The sequence below is a fragment of the Oryctolagus cuniculus genome, chromosome 15 (assembly GCF_051225735.1).
Source record: "Oryctolagus cuniculus isolate XC-2025 breed Fujian yellow rabbit chromosome 15, ASM5122573v1, whole genome shotgun sequence".
Taxonomy (NCBI): Eukaryota; Metazoa; Chordata; class Mammalia; order Lagomorpha; family Leporidae; genus Oryctolagus; species Oryctolagus cuniculus.
In genome coordinates, this window is record NC_142881.1 from 40533319 (window position 1) to 40556090 (window position 22772).

At 40.6% G+C, this 22772-nt stretch overlaps 1 protein-coding gene across 4 annotated transcripts in view; it reads right to left on the bottom strand.

Moving 5' to 3' along the window:
- Positions 1-8186: 8186 nt before the first annotated feature.
- The window catches only part of KIF20B (kinesin family member 20B), a 67927-nt gene continuing 53341 nt past the window's right edge, over positions 8187-22772 (bottom strand). For all 4 annotated transcript variants that reach the window (XM_008270183.5, XM_008270181.5, XM_089314788.1 and 1 more), the window contains exons 28-32: positions 18260-18457; positions 14683-14784; positions 13834-13984; positions 9543-9685; positions 8187-8439 (exon numbers count right to left, since the gene is read on the bottom strand). In XM_008270183.5, coding sequence (XP_008268405.3) covers positions 8362-8439; positions 9543-9685; positions 13834-13984; positions 14683-14784; positions 18260-18457 — 672 coding nt within the window. In that variant the 3' untranslated portion in view covers positions 8187-8361. The remainder of the gene's footprint in view (positions 8440-9542; positions 9686-13833; positions 13985-14682; positions 14785-18259; positions 18458-22772) is intronic.

A 22772-nucleotide genomic window follows, 5' to 3' on the forward strand; every position in this document is an offset into this window, starting at 1 on the left:
GCAGAAGACATGATTCGATATATGCGATCCAAAAGACTCCTATAAGACTATTGGAAGAGTTTGGTAAAGTAACAGGAGATAAAGTCAATATATAAAAATCAGAAGCCTTTGTATAAATAGACAATGCCAAGGCTAAGATTGAGCTTCTAAGATACATCCTATTCACAGTACCTACAAAAAAACAAATACCTGGGAATAAGTTTAATGAAGGATCTCTATGATGAGAATTATAAAACATTACAGAAAAAAATAGAAGATACAAAAAAAATGAAAAAAATCTTCCATTTTCATGGATTGGAAGAATCAATATCATCAAAATGTCCATACTACCAAAAGCAATCAAAATACCAAAGACACTCTTCTCAGATCTAGAAATAATGATGAAATTCATATGGAAAAACAGGAGACCTCAAATAGCTAAAGCAATCTTATACAACAAAAATAAAGCTGGAGGCATCACAATACCAGATATCAAGACACACTACAAGGCAGTTATAACCAAAACAGCCTGTACTTGTACAAAAACAGATGGATAGATCAATGGAACAGAATAGAAATGCCATAAATCTATCCAAGCATCTACAACCAACTTATATTTGACCAAGGAACTAAAATCATTCCCTGGAGCAAGGACAGTCTCTTCAACAAATAAATGGTGCTGGGAAAATTAGATTTCCACATGCAGAAGTATGAAGCAGGGCCTCTTACACCTTACACACAAATCCACTCAACATGGATTAAAAATCTAAATCTATGATTCAATACCCTCAAATTATTAGAGAACATTGGGGAAATCCTGCAATAAAGTGGCACAGACGAGTTCTTGGTAGACACCCCAGAGGCACAGGCAGTCAAAGCTAAAATTAACAAATGGGATTACATCAAATTGAGAAGTAACTGTACTGCAAAAGAAACAGCTAGGAAAATGAAGAGGCAACTGACAGAATGGAAAAAATTATTTTCAAATTATGCAACTGATAAAGGATTAATAACCAGAATATATAAGGAGATCAAGACACTCCACAACAAAACAACCTAGCTAAGAGATGGGAAATGGACTTAAGCAGACATTTTTCAAAAGAGGAAATCAAAATGGCGAATAGACACATGAAAAAATGTTCAGGATCACTAGCCATCAGGGAAATGCAAATCAAAACCACAATGAGGTTTCACCTCATTCCAGTTAGAATGGCTTTCATTCAGAAATCAAAAAACAATAAATGTTGGCGAGGATGTGGGTTAAAAGGTACCCTAATCCAGGCCGGTGTGTGGCTCACTTGGTTAATCTGCCTGCAGCGCCAGCATCCCATATGGGCGCTGGGTTCTAGTCCCGGTTGCTCCTCTTCCAGTCCAGCTCTCTGCTGTGACCCGGGAAGGCAGTGGAGGATGGCTCAAGTGCTTGGGTCCCTGCACCCACATGGGAGACCAGGAGGAGGCACCTGGCTCCTGGCTTCGGATTGGCACAGCGCACCAGCCGCAGCAGCCATTTGCGGGGTGAACCAGCGGAAGGAAGACCTTTCTCTCTGTCTCTCTCTCACTGTCTATATTTCTACCTGTCAAATAAAAAAAATTTTAAAAAGGTACCCTAATCCACTATTGGTGGGAATGTAAACTGGTGAAGCCACTATGGAAGACAGTATAGAGATACCTCAGATATCTGAATATAGGCCTACCATATGACCCAGCCATCCCACTCCTGGGAATTCACCCAAGAGAAATGAAATCAGTAAACAAGAGTTATCTGCACCTCTATGTTTATTGCAGCTCAATTCACAATAGCTAAAACATGGACTCAACCTAAATGCTTGTCAACTGAAGACTGGAAAAAGAAACTATGGGAACATGTACCCTATGGAGTACTACACAGTGGTAAAAAAAAAAAATGAAATCTGATCATCTGTAACAAAATGGGTGAATCTGGAAAACATCATACTTAGTGAAATAAGCCAGTCCCAGAGGGACAAATACCATATGTTCTTCCTGATCTGTGATAATTAATAGAGCACTTAAAAGAAAATCTCTGGAAGTGAAATTGACACTTTGGGAAACAGTTATTTGAAAAGCCCTTGTCTCAATTGTCAAGGAACAGTTTTTTTTTTCTTTTTTTTTTTTTTATTTGACAGGTAGAGTTATAGACAGTGAGAGAGAGAGAGAGACAAAAAGAAAGATCTTCCCTCCGTTGGTTCACTCCCCAAATGGCCGCCACGGCCAGAGCTAGGCCGATCTGAAGCCAGGAGCCAGGTGCTTCCTCCTGGTCTCCCACGCAGGAGTAGAGGCCCAAGCACTTGGGCCATCATCCACTGCCCTCCCATGCCACAGCAGAGAGCTGGACTGGAAGAGAAGCAACCGGGACCAGAACCCAGTGCCCATATGGGGATGCTGGCGATGCAGGTGGAGGATTAACCAAGTGAGCCACAGTGCCGGCCCCACAGTTGTTTTTTTCTTCATGCTATTTGTTGAACTCTTTATTTAACAGAGTTAACCATATTGTAGAAAGTATATTGAGGATGGATCTCAGAGATAAGAGAGGGAGTAGGAAGTTTGTAACTGTTAATCTGTATAGTTCTGTCTGCATTCCTATGGACATCTAAGGGTACAGTTTAAAAACTTGTCATGGGACTCCAAATCCCATTAAGCTTGGTAATAACAATGCCATCTTAATTGTTAAAGTGATCATATTAAGTGTTAAAATTAACATAGATTGTTAAAGTGATAATATAAATAGGATTAAGTGTCTGTTAATAATAATAAAGGAGAGAAAGTTCCAACATAGGAAGCAGTCCACACAACAGACTCATAGATTGAGTTATTTTAAGTAACACTCTGACCTCAGAATCAGCCCTTAAGACTTGCTGGGCTGGCTGAAAAGCCCGTGAGAGCATTTCAGGCATGAAAAATATTCTACATGAAGCAGAAAGAAGTGGCCATCAAAGACAGATGTACTTTTCTCTAAAGGAAGGAGCAAACTTCCACTTTGCTTATGGCCTTGTCTAAATACTGATAGAGTTTGTGGACTCAAAAGGTTTCCACAGCCTTGGCAGCCCATGTCAAGAGCCTCAGGTGGTCACTGACATCATACATAAGAGTGTTAATTGTTAAATTAACAACAGGAGTCACTGTGCACTAACTTCCCATGCAGGACCTCTGTCCTCAATGAGTTGTATTATGAGAGTTAACTGTAAAACTAGTTCTCAAATCTTTACTTAATATAGGGTTGGTCCTCTGTGTACAAAGTTAACTGCAAATGAATCTTAATGGAGAATGGGACTGGCAAGGGATGAGAGAGAATGAGGAGGGGTGGGAGTGTAGGTGGGAGGGTGGTTATGGTGGGAAGAATAACTATATTCCTAAAGTTATACTTATGAAATTTGTATTCCTTAAAAAATAAATTAAAAAAATAGAAACTGAAACATAAATCTAAGTCACTTTGCATGTGACACTCCCATGGTGAGGCAAAATGAGCTGAACAGACACACACACACACACAATCAGACTTGTTCCTGGGCAAAACTGTCAAGTAATTTCATAATTTCAACCTAGTTTTTGGTATCTTATGTGTCTACAATTACCTACTTATTTTTTCATTGACTTTTCTCAAGAACCTGCTATGGTGGGCATTGCTTCTTCCCATAAGGGTCAGTACTCAATCAAGAGCAGGGAGCTCAGGAACACCTAGGGTGCCCACTCAGTCTTCCTCTCCATCTTCTCTTCAATCAGAACTTCCTTTGCCAGAACCTGCTTCTTTCCCAGCTCTCTCTTCTATCAGCTGTGGTTTTCTGTTTTTTGAATTTGATTATATTCAATATCACTTTCCAAACTCATAATATTGATGGGAAAAGGAATCAAGACATATATACAATTATACAAGTTTTCATGAAAAAGTTTCATGAAAAAATTCTTTGTATTATTTTTTCCATATTATAGAAGATACTCAAATGAAGAAAAACAGATTGAAACTGGCTGCTTTTTTTTTTTTAAAGTCTCTCAAACCAGTATCCATTTGGTAATGGTGCAATGTTCATCAAGATAAATGATTGCTGGTATAAAACATACCATCGATATGTAAAAGAAAACCGAGAAGCCAGCACTGTAGAGTAGTGGGTAAGGCTGCCATCTACAGTGCCAGCATCCCATATGAGCGCTGGTTAGTCTTGGCTGCTCCACTTCTGATCCAGCTCTCTGCTGTGGCCTGGGAAAGCAGTAGAAGATGGCCCAAGTCTTTGAGCCCCTGCACCCATGTGGCAGAGCCAGAATAAGCTCCTGGCTTCAGCCCAGCACAGCTCTGACTGTTGCAGCCAACTGGGGAGTGAACCAGCGGATGGAAGACCTCTCTCTCTTTCAGCTTCTCCTCTCTCTGTGTAACTTTTTCAAATAAATAAATAAATCTTAAAAAAAAAAAAAAAAGGAAACCAAGTTCTATTCCTGGTGATATTCACCTAAATAATCCTAACACCCTCTCACTGCGAACAACCTGAAAAGTTGTACAAAATATATACCATTAAAATAGTGAAAAGGCAAATCAGAGGGATTAATATTTGCAACATTTATAAATATAACAAAGAACTCATTCAGAATATATAGAACTCTTACAAATCAGAGAAAAAAGCAACACAATTTGTAAATGGGCAAAGGACTTGCCTCTATGTATGACTTTAGTGGTAGTCCCACAAGATTTTAACAGTTGAAAACTTCCTATTGCCTATAGCCACTGAAATGTTGTAGTGCAATGCATTACTTGTTTGCGGGGATGTTGATATAAACAAACCTATTATCAATGATATAAAAGTATAGCACATACAATTATGCACAGTACATTCTTGATAGGACTGATTTTTTACTCATTTTAGAGTGTATCCTTCCTTTATTAAAAAAGTTAACCATAACGGCCGGCATTCTCATATAACGGGTTAAGCCACTGCCTGCAGTGCCAGCATCCTATACAGGTGCCAGTTCAGTTCCTGGCTGCTCCAATTCCAAGCCGGCTCCCTTCTAATGTGCCTGGGAAAGCAGTGGAAGATGGCCAAAGTGCTTGGGCCCCTGCACACATGTAGGAGACCTGAAAGAAGTTCCTGGCTCCTGGCTTCAGCCCAGTGCAGCCGCAGCCATTGAAGCCATTTGGGAGTGAACCAATGGATGGAAAATCTCTCCTCTAACTCTCCCTTTCAAATAAACAAATCTTAGAAAAAGTTAACTACAAAACAGTATGCAGTATTATGCCTTGCAGCAGCCTCATCTATCTTGTGTTTTCATACCTCCTCTTGACTGCACCAAGAGGCCATGAGGAGTGATTGACCTACACCATCTAAGTTTAAGTATACCTATGTTCTGAAAATGATGAAGTTGCCTAATGACATTCTTTCTAAGAATGTGTGCCTGCTGTTAAGTGAAATATGACTGCATCAAGTCCTTTATCTTAAAAACATAATGCAAATATGTCTATTTAGTAGCTTGTAAGCAATGTATTATATTTTTTACTACTCTCAAAATTTTCTCTGTATTTGGTTTTGAGAGATTTGACAATGATTGTTCTAGCTGCAGTTTTATCTGGATTTATCCTTACTGGGATTTGCAGAGTTTCTAAATCAATTATTTCCTGATAGAAGTTGAAAACTATTGGACCACTATTTCTTCAAATATATATTTCCAGTCCTGTTTTCCTTTCGTTTTTGGATCTCCAGTTGATTAATTGATATCATTTTACAAGACATTGAGGCTGCTTCATTTTTTTTCTTCAATCTTTTTTTATCTTTTTTATTTTTTGACAGGCAGAGTGGACAGTGAGAGAGAGAGACAGAGAGAAAGGTCTTCCTTTTGCTGTTGGTTCACCCTCCAATGGCCACCGCGGCCAGTGCGCTGTGGCCGGCACACCGCACTGATCCCATGGCAGGAGCCAGGTACTTATCCTGGTCTCCCATGGGGTGCAGGGCCCAAGTAATTGGGCCATCCTCCACTGCACTCCCTGGCCACAGCAGAGAGCTGGCCTGGAAGAGGGGCAACCGGGACAGAATCCGGCACTCCGACCGGGACTAGAACCCGGTGTGCTGGCGCCGCAAGGCGGAGGATTAGCCTAGTGAGCCGCAGTGCCGGCTTTTCTTCAATCTTTTTTTTTTTTTTTTTTTTAAAGATTCATTTTATTTGAAAGACAGAGTTACAGACAGGTAGAGACAGAGAGAGAGGTCTCCCACATGGGTGCAGGGGCTCAAGGACTTGGGCCATCTTCTACTGCTTTCCCAGGCCAGCAGAGCTGGATCAGGAGCAGCCAGGTCTCGAACCGGCGCCCATATGGGATGCTGTATTCTGGAATATGGAAAACTTACAGTATGAGAGCCGAAACAGGGCACAGTGTTGCCTGGTTCAACCTCAGCTGGGAACATGCATCTTAGACAACTCATTTTTTTTCTTTTGGACACTCTACGCATTACCACAAATGAACATAAAAATGCTGTGATTATTGATCACAGAATTGTAAGACTGAAAATTTTACCAAACATAAATGTTAAACACTAAAGACAACTTTCTTGTTTATTCAAGGTCATCACTGTAACAGAGTAAGCAACACTAAAAGAAGTACTTTTAGCTCAATGCATCTAAGCTATATGACCTTACAGATGTAAGCAAACTTTCTGAGACTTGGGATTCTCATATGTAAAAATGAAGAAAATTGATTTCTAAGGTCCTTCCAAGTCTAAAATTCCGTATCTTTTCTAGATGTTATCTCTCTGATTCTAATCTTGTTTTAATCTTTTGCACCCTAGAAAAGTCAGAAAGTCAGCTCTATAAAGTTATAAATAAAAATAAAGACATGTTATCTTTTCTCAATAATTTATATACACGGTTTGGTAAACAGAAGATTTATACATGCTTATTCCCTAAATCCTAATTGTAATAAAAACAGATATATAAAATCAATTGTATAGGGGGCCAGCATCGTGGCTTATCAGATTAAGCCACCATGTACAAAGCTGGCATCCCACATGGGTACCAGTTCAAGTACTGGCTACTCTACTTCGGATCCTGCTCCCTGCTAAAGTTCCTGGACAAGAAGCCGAAGATGCCCAAGTTCCAAGCAGCAGATGCTACCGATGAGGAAGATTTGGGTTAAACTCCTGGTTCCTAGCTTCTGCCTGGCCCAGCTTGGGTTGTTGGAGCAATCTGGGGAGAGAAGGAGTGGATAGAAGATCTTGATTTCTCTCTCCCTTGCCCTGTAATTCTGCCTCCAAATAAAATAAATAAATCTTTCTTTAAAAAAATCATATTCACAGCCTAACAGATACGGTGAGAAGAAATTCTTTTTTTTTTTTTTAAAGATTTATTTATTTATTTGAAAATCAGAGTTACACAGAGTCTGTCTTCCATCTGATGGTACACTCCCGAACTGGCCACAGTGGCCAGAGCTGTGTTGACCCGAAACCAGAAGTGAGGAGCTTCTTCCAGGTCTCTCATTGAGTGCAGAGGCCCAAGGACTTGGGCCATCTTCTTTTTTTTTTTTTTTTTTTTTTTTTTAATTTTTTTTTTATTTTTTGACAGGCAGAGTGGACAGTGAGAGAGAGAGACAGAGAGAAAGGTCTTCCTTTGCCGTTGGTTCACCCTCCAATGGCCGCCGCGGCTGGCGCGCTGCGGCCGGCGCACCGCGCTGATCCGATGGCAGGAGCCAGGAGCCAGGTGCTTTTCCTGGTCTCCCATGGGGTGCAGGGCCCAAGCACCTGGGCCATCCTCCACTGCACTCCCTGGCCACAGCAGAGGGCCGGCCTGGAAGAGGGGCAACCGGGACAGAATCCGGCGCCCCGACCGGGACTAGAACCCGGTGTGCCGGCGCCGCTAGGCGGAGGATTAGCCTAGTGAGCCGCGGCGCCGGCGGGCCATCTTCTATTGCTTTCCCAGGCCATAGCAGAGAGCTGGATCGGAAGTGAAACAGCCAGGACTTGAACCAGTGCCCATATGAGATGCCAGAACTGCAGGCGGCGGCTTTACTCACTACACCACAGCGCCAGCCCCAGGAAGAAACTGTTAATACAGATTAAATACAAGAAAACCAAAAAACTGACCTATGACATCATGTGTAGAGAAATAAACAATAACAGTATCCTTCCTAGGATCTTCACTGTTAAAAAGCCTGAGATAACAGGGAAATAAAGACCATCTGGAAAGAGCTGTTATTAAAAAGGCTTAAAAAGTACACAAGAAACTGACTGTTAACTTACTTTCTTTATTGAGTTAAAATTACACTATATATAAAACAGCAATCTCTATACAGAGGTATTTAATAAATCATAATATACAGTTATCTTTAAAAAGTCAGGATGCAAGTTACAATGATTATGAATATTAAAGTTATATATTAAAACATTCCCCATAAGTGATTTATTTGGCTGTTTTTGCTCGAAGTCTTCGCTTCAGAATCTGATGATCACTTTCCTTCACTTTCTGGTCCATTAAAATCTGAAATTGACAATTTTACAGTTTCAAAAATTGTAAGTGAAAATCAAAAAGAAAGCTGGTTTAAAATAGATGATAGGTTCCCATACTTAATCACTGACATATCAACTATATTAGGGTATTTTTGTCCTGAGATTGTAGGTATATCATCTTCTATAAAAATACAAACCTAAAGAAGTAATAGATTTTGTAAAAGATTCTCAACACTACACAATTCTAGTATTAAAAAAAAAACCTATAATCTGTATTAAATTCCAGACTATAGCTTGAAATAATTATTAAAATAATTGTAGACAAGTGTCTTGAATAATTTTTAAGGAATGGATGTTCCATCTTGGCAACAAGTATATAACTTACAAAGCACATTATTCTGCTACTAAGAAATAATCTTCAGCCAAGAAAGGAAGTTATATACTAATCAGATAGATGGTAAATAACAGAATAGTACTAAGCGCATGTCCTAATTGATCCTAATTCTTTGCCACTTGCTTTCAAGTGTCAATTTCATATCTGATAGTGATAGGTCTCTCCTGACTTTTCTGGACCACTTCCTTTTGAAGTTTTTTTTCCTTTACTTTCATCCAGTGAGCAAACACAAGCATGAGAGAAAAATTAGAACCTTCCCTCTAATAGCACAGAATGTTCTGAGTGAGAATGAGTCACACAGTCTGGGTGACAATAACCATTTCTTCTTAATAGAACCTGGGAGGCTTACAGGAAAGGTGGGAGGAAATGACTGAATGTCAACGACATATTTTTACCAGGCACATTTGGGCCCAGATTTGTACAACCCTTGTTACAAAGATAACAAGAAAAATTAATGTTAGAGGCAAGTAAATCACTAAATAGACTAACTCTATTGACAGAAATACATCCCTCTGATTTTTTTTCAAATGCAAATGTATGACACTTGTTTACATCGATGCAGTATTTGTATCTCATTAATAGGAATGTAACATACCAAAAGTATATCTTAAGTATAAGTTGTTTTAAGAAATTTGATCTACAGGATAGAAATTCAAATCATAATAAAACCAACATCATTAAGAATACTTGAGAAAAAGAATAAGAACTTTATACTGATGAAAGCTGAAACACTAGCTTACCACTTGGCCAGATATATCAAGAGGAGATGAAATTTCATTTGTGTATAATTTCCGTTTGGCTCGTTTGGGTCGAGACACATTTTCTTTACTTGCTTCTACACTTGAGAGCTTTGAAGAGCTCATTGTTTCAATTATCTTCTTTGCTATGAAAAAAAACGTTAATTTCTGAAATAAATAATTTTCTGATTGCAAAAGTTTGAAGTCCTTAATAAAGAACATACACAAATTCGAAGAAAAGCACTAGCATATGTCCACAGTATAATGACATTAATAGAAAATTTACAAAGAAAAAATTAAATGCCTAAAAAACACATGAAATCATGAACAACAAAAGAAAAAAATCACACACACACACAAAAATAGATACCACATTATTAGGTATTCCTTCTGGGAAGTAGAAAAAAAGAATTTCAAATTGTCTTACTATGTACATTTGCCTCTTTTTTTTTTTTAATTTACAGATACTTGGGGTGGCACTATGGCACAGCAGGTTAACGCCCTGACCTCAAGTGCCAGCATCCCATGTGGGTGCTGTTTCGAGACCCGGCTGCTCCTCTTCCAATCCAGCTCTCTGATATGGCCTGGGAAAGCAGCAGAAGATGGCCCAAGTCCTTGGGCCCCTGCCTCCAGATCTGCACAGCTCCAGCTGTCACAGCCATCTGGGGAGTGAACCAGAGGATGGAAGACCTCTATCTCTCTCTGCCTCTCCTTCTCTCTCTGTAACTTTTTCAAATAAATCAATAAATCTTTGAAATAATTTACAGACACTGATTTTAGTAGAAAATTTATTTCCATCTGGGAAAATTCCTGGATAGAAAATCATGTGTATGTTATCAATTACATTTATTATACCTTTTTATCTTTTTTTAGTCTTACGACATTTAAAGATTTAATTTTTATTTATTCATTTAAGAGGCAGAAAGAAAAAGAGACAAGAGAGAGCTGCCATCTGTTGGTTTACTCTCCAAATGCCCACAAGGGGGACTGAAGCCAGAAGCTGGGAGCTCAAACCAGGTCTCCTATGTGGGTGGCATGAATCCAAATTAGTTGAGCCATCACCACTGCATCCTGGTTACCAACCAGTAGAAGGCTGAAATCAGGAACAGAGACAGGACTCAAACCCAGGCACTTTGATATGAAAAAAAAGGTGTCCCAACCAGCATTTTAAATCACTCAAACACCAGCCCCACATTACTTTTTCAAAAAAAAAAAGTAATAAAATAACATTTAAATCAGAGTCTACTTGCCAAGAGCTGAAGTGAGGTGAACTTGAGTAAACTGAGCTTCCACAATCAAAGGAATCAATTAAGGCAACAAGCCAAAATGAAAGTCACACTCTACCCCTTTAAAGACTTAATGCAGCAGTGTAAGCACGAGACTACACCTGAGAAAGCACACTCTATCCATCCCCTTCTATACTCCTGCATGGCATGGTGCACTGCCTAGGGTCAAGGTGGATCAGCATACATCTCACTGTCCTGGCAGCCACAAATGAAAGACTCTTGAAGGATCTCAGGGTGGGCAGCTAACAGTACAGAGGAGGGGCCAGGAGTGGGAAAATACTAAGTCACAGTGGGAAACAGTAGCTTCAGATTATCCTCCTTTCCTCCCTCCTCCATAAGGTCTTTGGCTGAGATGTCTAAGGAAGATCTCTCTGGAGATCCCAACAAACAAGGTCTGAATGGAGGCAAACAGCTAGGGATACAGACATGTGGAAGAGCACGATCCCTCCCCCCAGCCCAGGAGACTAGAATGCATCAACTGCACACCAAGTGCAGTGTAAGAGGGAAGCTTCCACTCCTTGAGGCCCGGCAGTCCTTGTAATTGTTGATGGTAGGGCCTGAAAAAAATCCTGCATGGTTTTGCCTTGGAGTCAAACTCTTCACTATTACCAGCCAGTCACTACACTGAGAGCTAAGGGTATGAACCAGACAGACATCTTGTTCTTATGGCACTTATAAGACAGTAACAAAGAATTATAGTTTAATTAAGTGCTAAGATGAAAACAATAGGATTCGGTAATGAAGATCAAATGAAGACAGGGATGAGGGTTAGTGACTGGGAAGTGGAAGGGGTCTCTCTCTTCATAGAATCAGTATGAGATCTCAAGTTTTAGGAGGCAGCTACAGGAAATGTCAGGATATGTCCTAGGTGGGGGGAAAAAAAACAAGAAAATGTAAAAGAAGGCAATGACTTCAAGGAAACTGGTATAGTCTAGCCACTGTCAGAGGCTAGCAGGATTAAAGCTGGCTAGACAGCAATCCACAGAACACTAGGAGTTTGGAGAAGGCATCAGCAATCAGGTCACACAGAGGAATGCAAAATCCTTAAAGGATTTAAACAGGAAAAACATAAATTAACTTAAAATTTGAAAAGATCACTCTGGCTGTCATGGACTGAATGTACAGGAAAAGGGCAGAAGGTGAAGCTGGGAGAGCTGCAACACTGGGTAACAGCGGAGGTCACCAGAGCGGCAAAATCTGAAGGAGGAACCCAGCTCTATGCTCTTCCTTCCCACTGCGTTTCCCAGTGACCCACCACAACACATATGTCTGCACTGCAGTCCAATCCAAACAGGGACACCTTATATTGCTAAACGTGCGTGAAAAAGAAAGAAAAGAAATCCATGCTAGGTAAGCTAACAGGAAAACCAAGGAACTCAGCCAAGCAAGCAACATGGGTCTTTTTAACATATAAAAGACAGTCATTATAACTTAAATAAAATACTTAAGAATCTAAATAATAAGCACTTCTCCATTTTTAGATACTTGTTTGCTATATATCCTTATACATATTTTCTATACTTACATAAACTACACATTTTTAAAATATTTTGAAAAAATAAACAAAAAAGCCTGAAAGCATGGCTTTCATCCAAAAAACAGAGTAACAAATGCTGGTGAGGATAAGAAGAAAACGGAACTTTGTACACTGCTAATGGGAATGAAAATCAGTGCAATCAATGTGGAAAACAGTATGAAGATTTCTTTAAAAACTAGAAACAGACTTTCCATACAATCCAGCAATCCTACCACTGCGTATACACCCAAAAGCCATGACATATTCTATCAAAGAGATACCTGCACCACGTTTATAGCAGCACTATTCACAAGAGCCAAAATATGAATCAAATAAGGTGTCCATCAGGAGATGAATGGATAAAGAAAATGTGGTACATAAATATAAATATACAACAGAATATTATTCAACTATGATAAAAATTAAATTCTATCATTTGCATCAAAATGCTTGTAACCGGAGGGCATCATTTTGAGTAAAATAAGCCAGAGAAAGACAAATACTACATGTTTGCCTTAAATGTGGTAGTTAAAATTAAAAAAAAAAAAAGTTTGAGAACCTCTGTTATTAAGTTTTCTCAAAAATATTTTTTACACAACCATTTCACTCAATTTAAATGTTCCCTGCTTCTAGTCATTTTCCCCACCCATTCTCCCCACCTCTGGTATCCAACTCATTCTAGTGCTGCCACTCAGGTAATCTCCCCAAAAATCTAATCTTCCACCCTCCCTCAACATTCTACATGCCAGACGCATACTGCTACCTGGAATTGCATGAGCACCACTCTCCATTCCTCAATGGTACTCTACCTGTGTTAATTACAGCGAACACCTAGGTATTTCATCCTTTCATCTGTTTCCTCCTGTCGCTCCCCCTCTTCGCAGAGGAACGACACAAGACCCTGCGCTGTTCTTTCGTCTGCTCGGCCCTCCCCGGGTTTGCTGCTGGTTCTTCCCGGGTTGGCTACTGTCCCTTCCACCTCCGTGGAAGGGCGGTTCCCCCTGGCCACTTTCCCCACTTCCGCAGGGGAGCGGCACACCGCCGGCCGGCTCTCTCGGGGGCTGCTCAGGTGTTCCTTCAGATAGATGTTCCCCTTAGATGTTCCTGGTGCATGCTGTCTCTCTCCTCCCTTATAGTCCTCTTCCGCCAATCCCAACTCGGCTGCCCACACACCGAGTACGCTGCTCTCCTCCAATCAGGAGCAGGATCAGCTCCTGGAGGTCATCACTCAAGTTGGCAAAAGGCAGCTGCGTAGAAGCTGTTTTCTCCTCTCCCAGCGCCATATTGTGGGAGAGCAGATGCATAGAATAAGTCTTAATTCCAGTAACTTAGTCTAGTCCGGGTTGCTCCCCACACCTCCCACTGTACCAAGTGTACAATGATGCCTGCTTGTGGGTCTAATATCCACAAAACAATTGTTGAGGTTTGTACCAATCAGATACTAGAAAGTACTCCACATCTAACAGAAAAGGTCACTTAATTTTCTACAAACCTTTTGATTGAAGAATTGTTGGAGAATGTTGTAAGAAGTCTCCAAATTTCTGCAGTGTCCCTTCTTTTTTCTTAGTGGCCAAGTTTATACTTATTGTGGATGCCTGACTCCGTAAAGAATATGTTTTCTTAGATGATTGACGTGTGCAAACCTAATAAACAAATAATTTTAGTTACTGTTGATGTGGAAAGTCAGAAGGTAACAAGTGATGGCAGCAATTAAATTAAAGAGGCCAGAGACAGGTTAGGAATTCTCATACAAGGAATTTGGGACTGAAGAGAGAGAAGAAAGGGTCAAAGAAAGGCAAGAAGAGTTAGGCCAAGTGTCAAACCTGCTATTGGCCAAATGCTAACGGTTATATTCCAAGCTAAGAGACGTATAGGAAAGGCAAGATAAATGAGATATAATTAGACAAAACTGGAATTCTAGATCATTACTAATCAGAATTTGATATCTTTATTTCTGTTTTTTGGTTTATAAATTTAAGCTATAAAAAAGGTCGATTTTGGAGGACCAGCACTGTAGCCCAGTGGGTAAAGCCACCACCTGCAGCACTGGCATCCATAAGAGCACCAGTTCATGTCCAGGCTGTTCTACTTCTGATCTGGCTCCCTTCTAATGCACCTTGGAAAGCAACAGAATATACTTAGGCCACTGCATCCACATGGGAGACCCAGAAGAAGCTCCTAACTTCAGCCTAGCCCTGCCCTGGCATTGAGGCCATTTGGAGAGTGGACCAGCAGATGGAAGATCTCTTTGTCTCTCCCACTCTCTCTCTAACTCTGCCTCTCAAATAAATAAGTAAATATTAAAAAAAATAATCAATTTTGGAAAATCAAATGGACAAACCTTTTGTTCTTTTTTGATAGAAGAATTTCTATGCTCTGAAACAGGGAATTCCAAATTACTTCTGGGGGTAGCATTCTTCTTGTTTTCACATTTTACCAAAGCCTAAAAGTAATGAATGTCAGCACTGGTTAATTTCCTGACAAAACGTTCTTTCTGTAGACTCAGAAAAGAAAATCCATAAAATGCTATACAAGTGTTGCCACTTAAAACAATGCTTCTTAATTGAGAGTGCTTTTGATTTCACAGGACACAAGCAATATCTGGAAATATTTTTGTTTTCTCTGCCAGGGAGGAAGTAAGATGTTATTTGCTACTACAGGAGAGAGGCCAGAGATGCTGCCAAATAACCCTGTAATGTGCAGAACAGCCCACACAAAAGTAAGTACCTACCCCCAAAGTGTTAACGTGTTGAAGTTTAGAAGCCCTAATGGAAGGTGGGAATTTTTCACACACACACAATCACATCATAAATAATGAAGTTAAATAAACTGTTTTATTTCAAATTCATCTTTAAAATACTGTATCGCTGGGGCCAGCCCTATGTTGCAGCGGGTTAAAGCCCTGGCCTGAAGTGCCAGCATCACATATGGGCACCGGTTCTAGTCCTGGCTGCTCCTCTTCCAATCCAGCTTTCTGCTATGCCCTGGGATGGCAATGGAGGATGGCCCAAGTCCTTGGGCCCCTGCACCCACATGGGAGACCCAGAGGAGTCTCCTGGCTCCTGGCTGCGGATCAGTGCAGCTCCGGCCGTTGCGGCCACGTGGGGAGTGAACCAGCGGATGAAGACCTATCTCTCTGTCTCTACCTCTCTCCGTAGTTCTGTCTTTCAAATAAATAAAATAATTCTTAAAAAAAAAAATACTGTATAGCAATACACCTCAACTCTCAAATCTTCAAGTATCTATGTCCAATCTTACTCGTTTTTCCCAAATAATCTTACACAAAACAAAGCCTTTTATAGAAATATTCAGTAAGTTTAACTGGTACAAATTCTAATTATATGGAAGATTACAAGCCTAAAAGGGAGAAAAAAGCAGCAGAGAAAAAAAGTCATGACTGAACATCAGAATCCCAGTACAAAGTACAAGGTACAAGTCACAGGGTCGTGAGGAGCAGACTCCTGAACGAGGATGAAAGAGGAAAGGCAGATGGTAATCACGGGAGGCAAGTAAATTCTATAGAAAATTCTACTCAGGTGGCATAGCACATAAAACTGCCACCTGCAATGCCAGCATCCCAAATGGGTGCCAACTGGAAATCCAGCTGATCCATTTTGGATCCGGCTCCCTGCTAATGGCCTGAGAAAAGCAGCAGAAGATGGTGCCACTGTTTCAGCCCTGCCACCTATGTGGGAAACCAAGATGAATCTCCTGGCTCTGGCCTGGCCCACCCCTGGCCATTGTAACCATCCGGGGAGTGAAGCAGAAGATGGAAGATCTCTCTCTGTCTCTCCTTCTTTCTGTAACTCTGATTTTCATATAAATAAATAAACCCTGAAAAGAAAGAAGGGGGGTGGAAGGAGGGAGAGAAGGAGAGAAGGGGAAAGGAAGAGAGAGAGAGAAAGAAAGAAAGAGAGAGGGGGGAAGAAAGAGAGAAAGAAAGAAAGAAAAAGAGAGAAAGAGAGAAAGGGAGGGAGGGAGGGAGGGAAAAAAAGAAGGCGGCGAGGGGAGGGGAGAAGACTATAAAGCCAGGCCACCACACAAGGATTATTCAGTAAAGAGGTCTTTGGAGTCTTTACAGAATAGGAATAAAGCATTATATAAATGACTTTCATGAGGACCCATATCCTCAGCTCATGACAGCAGTGAAAAGTTGATTAAATCAGTTAGGATAGCTCCATCTTTTATGACCTTTTTTGGAGTATACACGTTATCTATCTGAAAAACGTCTCTGAAATACACATGAAGGGTACATACCAACAGTAAAATAAATAAAATTTTGACCTTTGAGTACTATACTCAATTTCCCTTTTCTCTTGAGGAAAAAAAGTGGATTAAGGAAAAACTGACATGAAGATGATGAAAGCCAAATATCTAGTGTTTTAATGGTATTTAAGATGTTATGAATATAAATTAAATAACTATAGATTAGAAGTTAATAAATTAACTCTACAAAAACAATCTTTAAGGGTGTTATATGTGTAGCAGGAAAACTATACTAAATAATATTCACTCAGCAAGTTTATTACCTGACAGAGAGCTTCAGGAGTATGGATAATACTATTTCTGCTCTTCCAACAGCTTGAAAATATACTACTCTTTACAGGAGTAAAAGAAAGTTGGAAAAAAGTTATTTTGCTAGAAAGCCTGTATTTAAACTTTACAGATTACTTTAAAAATAAGTATGACCATTTATTTTGTTCTATCATATGTAGAGCGAAAGCTAAGCAATTTAAACATATCTATCCATTATTTCAAAAAGGAAGAAACTGAAAAACAGCAAGCTTATGTGACCTGTCAAATCTGCATGGTTAGGGTACAGCAGAGAGGCAGCCTGACAATCAAGGAGCTGCATTAATTAAAAGGAAGTACTTTTTAGCCTGCAACTACATAAAAGCACAAATCTTAACACTGGCTGATGAAGAAAGAATTTTTCTTCCAATAATCAGTGACTTAAGATTTTAGTTCACTGACAAAAATTACATTCAAGCAAGTTAGCAATTCAGTTTATTTAATTTCTACATCAATCCTTTTTCTTATGAGGAAAGATGAATTTGAATAGGACTAGTACACAAAAACAGCTCTGCAGTAAAACATACCATCATTGGATCTATTAGTTTAAATGAGAGAAGGTATATGTTATAATTTTTAATATTCACAGCTTTTTTTTTGAGTACTATTAAACCAGTGATACTCTTTTTTCACATTGCAAAAATAAAATATTTTTACTCTTTGCAACAGATACCGATATTTTTCTATTCTGTTCAAGTTTTTGTTTCTGTTTTTAAGTCAGAATGACCCAGTAATTGATTTCATTAACTACCAATGAGTTATGACCTACAACTTGAAAACATGAGCATCTATTGGTACAAGAGGTCAGAAATACACCAAAAGTCAAGAAATGGCTGTGGAATTTCTATCTCCTCTTTTTTTCAAGCGATATTCTTTAAGGGTATAAAATCTGCCATAAATTGAGGCTGGCAAGGTGGCATAGTCACCACCTGCAATGCCAGCATCCCATATGGACACCGGTTCAAGTCCTGGTTACTTTATTTCTGATCCAGCTCCCTTCTAATGCACCTGAGAAAGCAGCAGCAGATGGCCCAAGTACTTGGGGCCCTACCACAAACACTGGAGATCCCACTAAAGCTGCAAGCTCCCAGCTTCAGCCTGACCCAGCCCTGGCTACTGTAGCCATGTAGGAAGTGAACCAGTGGAGATTTCAATCTCTGTGTAATTCTGCCTTTCAAATAAATAAGTAAATCTTTTTAAAAAAAAATGCCATTAATGATTGTGCAGGACTGAAAGAGTGGGGCTTCTCAACAGGAACGCAGTGCAGCAAAGCTCAACTATGTAGTACAACTGAACTCAATAAGAATTGGTTGTTAAATTTACTCATCAGTTAAGTAATTCATTACCTCCTCCATTTCATTACTCTTCCTCTTCCGGGCCTTGGAAATCTTAACTGTCACTGGTGTAGTACAACCAGAGTGTTTCACCGCCATTTGGTTTGGTCGCAAAGGTGTAAAATGAATCTCTAACTCAGGTTTTGGGAATCGAGTGCTTTGATCATTTTCTGTTGACACTTCACAAGAGTCAAGAACTACAGATCCATCCTAAAACATAATCAAAAAGTAAAAAATAATTTATTTGTAGAATATGAATTTATAAATCACAAAAACAAATTCTTCTAAGCAACTATTCATGGCAATAAATTGGGAAAGATAAAAAGTGAGGACAACAATGATAGAAGACTGAGTTATCATTTACCCTCTCTTGGTTTATACATGGTATGTTAAAACTGGAGGAAATTTATAGATCCACATTTCTCAAAGGTGTACAAGCCCATGAATTACCTAGAGAATTTATTTAAACATTACTGAAGGGGGAGCCAGCACCGTGGTGTAGTGGGCTAAAGCCTCCGCCTGCAATGCTAGCATCCCATAGGTAACTGGTTCTAGTCCCGGCTGCTCCAATTCCGATCCAGCTCTCTGCTATGGCCTAAGAAAGCAACAGAAAACAACCCATGTACTTGGGCCATTGCACCCACATGAGGCACTGGGAAGAAGCTCCTGGCTTCTGATCAACCGAGCTCCTGCTGTTGCAGCCATCTGGTGATGAACCAGCAGATGGAAGACCTTTGTCTTTCCCTCTCTCTGTCTATAACTCTGCCTCTCACACAAAAAAATAAAACAAAAGATTACTGGAGGGGACTGACATTGTTGCACAGTGGGTAAAGCCGCAACCAGCAATGCTGGCATCCCATGAGGGCACCAGTTGGAGACCCAGCAGCTCTACTTCCAATCCAGTTCCCTGCTAAAGGCCTGGGAAAAGCAACTTCAGAAAATGGTCCGGGAGGGCCGGCGCCGTGGCTCACTTGGTTAATCCTCCGCCTGCAGTGCCAGCATCCTATGTGGACGTTGGGTTCTAGTCCCAGTTGCTCTTCTTCCAGTCCAGCTCTCTGCTGTTGCCCGGGAAGGAAGGCAGTGGAGGATGGCCCAAGTGCTTGGGTCCCTGCACCCACATGGGAGACCAGGAGGAAGTATCTGGCTCCTGGCTTCGGATTGGCGCAGAGCGCCAGCCATGGCAGCCATTTGGGGAGTGAACTAACGGAAGGAAGACCTTTCTCTCTGTCTCTCTCACTGTCTAACTCTGTCAAAAAAAAAAAAAAAAAAAAAAAAAAAAAAAAAACCATTTAAAAAAAAAATAAAGAAAATGGTCCGAGTCCTTGTGCCCCTGCTACCCATGTGGGAGACCTGGAAGAAGGTCCTGGCTCCTGCCCGGCCATTGTGGCCATCTAGGAGTGAACTAGAGGATGGGAAATCTCTCACTTTTAAACTCTGATTTTCAAATAAATAAATATTTAAAAAAAAAAAAAGATTACTGGACCCTACCACAAACATATCAAGTCAGAAATCTGCAAAGGAAGAGTGTGGAATTTTTAACAAGCAGTACAGTTATATACATCTCAAATTGGCTGCAAATTTGTTGCTACTCTTGCCATCTAGATATGGGGTCTTTTTTTCCCCTCTTTTGAATCTTGACTGGTCTTAACTTCTACTACATCCCACTACATCATGGTTCTTAGGCTCTATCATACAAAGCACTGTAACTTCATTTCCTTCCTCCTGGAACACTAACTTTCAGGACACTCCTCCTCAAAATGCCCCATCTCAGAATCCAGCCACTGCACAATGAGAAGCCTAGGCCCACAGAAGTCACATGCTAAGTCCAGTGGAACATCCAAACTCAACTACTATGTGAATGAATCATTTCAGACTTTCACCCTACAGGGACATTTTTATTTTATTTTTCACCCCAGTAGAGTATGCAGATTTCATGAAGGCAAGAATACAAAATAGGGGCTGGTGTTGTGGTGTAACGGGTTAAGCCACTGCCTGCAATGCCACCATGCCATATGGGCACTGGTTTGAGTACCGGCTGCTCCACTTCTGATCCAGCTCCCTGCTTATGTGCCTGGGAAAGCAACATAAAGAAGCCCAAGTCCTTGGGCCCATACACCCACGTGGGAAAACCAGATGAAGCTCCTGGCATCAGCCTGACTGAGCGCCAGCCATTGCAACCATTTTTGGAGTGAACCAGCAGATGGAAGATCTCTCTGTCTCTCCCTCTCTCTCTGTAAACTCTGCCTTTCAAATAAATAAAATAAATCTTAAACACACACACACACAATAGTATTATAATGATGCCCCAAGACTGTGAAATATACGATAACCACTAGAATTATTTTTATTTTTATTTGAAAGGCAGTGCTACAAGAAAGAGAACAGAAACAGAAAGATCTTCTAACTGCTGGTTTACTCTCTAGAGGGTCACAATAGCCAGGGATGGGCCAAGCAAAAGCAGGAGCTTTTATCTGGGTCTCCCATGTGACTACAAGGGCCCAAACACTTGAACCACCTTCTGCTGCTTTTCCCAGGCCATTAAATAGGAAGTTGTACTGGAAATGGAGCAGGGGCCAGCACTGTGGCATAGTGGTAAAACTGCCACCTGCAGTGCCAGCGTCCCATATGGGTGCTGGTTCGAGTCCCGGCTGCTCTACTTCCAATCCAACTCTCTGCTATGGCCTGGGAAAGCAGCAGAAGATGGCTTAAGTCCTTGGGCTCTTGTACCTGCGTGGGAGACTGGAAGAAGCTCCTGGCTCCTGGCTTCAGATCAGCTCCAGCCATTGCGACCAATTAGGGAGTGAATCAGCAGATGGAAGCCTCTCTCTTTGCTTCTCCTTCTCTCTCTGTATAACTTTCAAATGAATTAATAATAAAATCTTTAAAAAAAAAAAAAAAAAAGGAAATGGAATAACCAGGACATGATGAACCAGCACCAATGTGGGATGCTAGTATCGAAGGTGACAGGTTTACCCACTATGCCACAACACTGGCTCCTTGCTAGAATTATTAATAAGAAATTAGAACCAAGAGGCTTTAGGACAATATATATATAAAACTTGGAGTAAAAGAAATGTTGCATGGGGCTAGTGTTGTGGCGTAGCAAGTAAAGCTGCTGTCTGTAACACCAGCACTGTTTTGAGTACTGGCTGCCCCATTTCCAATCCAGCTCCCTGCTGATATGCCTGGGAAGGCAGCAAAAAATGGCCCAAGTGCATGGGCCCCTGCACCAACATGGGAGACTGGGAAGAAATCCCTGCTTCAGTCTGGCCCAGCTCCGACCATTGAGGACATTTGTGGGGTGAACCAGCGGATGAAAGATCTCAAGCTCTGTCTCTTCCTCTTGCTCTCTCTGTAACTTTGCCTTACAAATAAAATAAATAAATCTTTAATAAAATGAAAATGTCCCACTATGTGTGACTGCTCAAGCAATCAAGAATCAATTTTTGTTTATGGACCAACATCAAGATTTTCCACAAGTTTTATGGTTTGTATTGATCAATGCTAATTACTTGGAATTCTACCTAGAAGGATCAAGGAAAAGCCAGACAAAAGGAACGGTTCATGTTATTTTTCTATATTAAAATAACCTTCTCATTGCACTTTTTAATTAGTAAGCTTCTCTTCAGCTTTGTGATCTAGTAATATTACCTTTTCTTAATCCACTACCACAACCACCCAAGCAAAATTCAATGCATCTTCCTCAGTGTTCCTGGTAGTAGCACTTCATACTTCTACAATAATGCTTAGCCAATAAGGTAAGGTCACACAAGTTAGTCATTTATGTATCTGTCTTATTAGATTCCTTACTCCCTGAGGATGGTGATCATACCATATTTGTATCCTCAAGTTCCCAACATTGAGTGTTCCCAATAAACATGCTTAATAAATAATTTCTAAAGTAATTTTATCTTAAGAACTATTAAGTAACAAAATTTTTATCTAACTCATATCTAATCTGAGAATCTTTATGTTGTTCAAGATTATTTACAGAAGCCTAAACCCAGTATAAATTAAGGAAACGCTTAATGAGTTATTGAAGATTGGTGAGGAAGTTATTAAATGGATACAATTTAAAAAAACACTATTTAAAACAATGTTTTATTAAAGAAACTCCTTATAGTAAATTATCATATTATCTTTTGTGGTATTTCCTTTTTTTTTTTTTTTTTTGACAGGCAGAGTGGACAGTGAGAGAGAGAGACAGAGAGAGAGAGAGAAAGGTCTTCCTTTGCCGTTGATTCACCCTCCAACGGCCGCCGCAGCCGGCGCGCTGCGGCCAGCACACCGCGCTGATCCGAAGGCAGGAGCCAGGTGCTTCTCCTGGTCTCCCATGGGGTGCAGGGCCCAAGCACTTGGGCAATCCTCCACTGCACTCCCTGGCCACAGCATAGAGCTGGCCTGTAAGAGGGGCAACCATGACAGAATCCGGCGCCCTGACCGGGACTAGAACCCAGTGTGCCGGCGCCGCTAGGCAGAGGATTAGCCTAGTGAGCAGTGGCGCCGGCCGGTATTTCCTATTTCT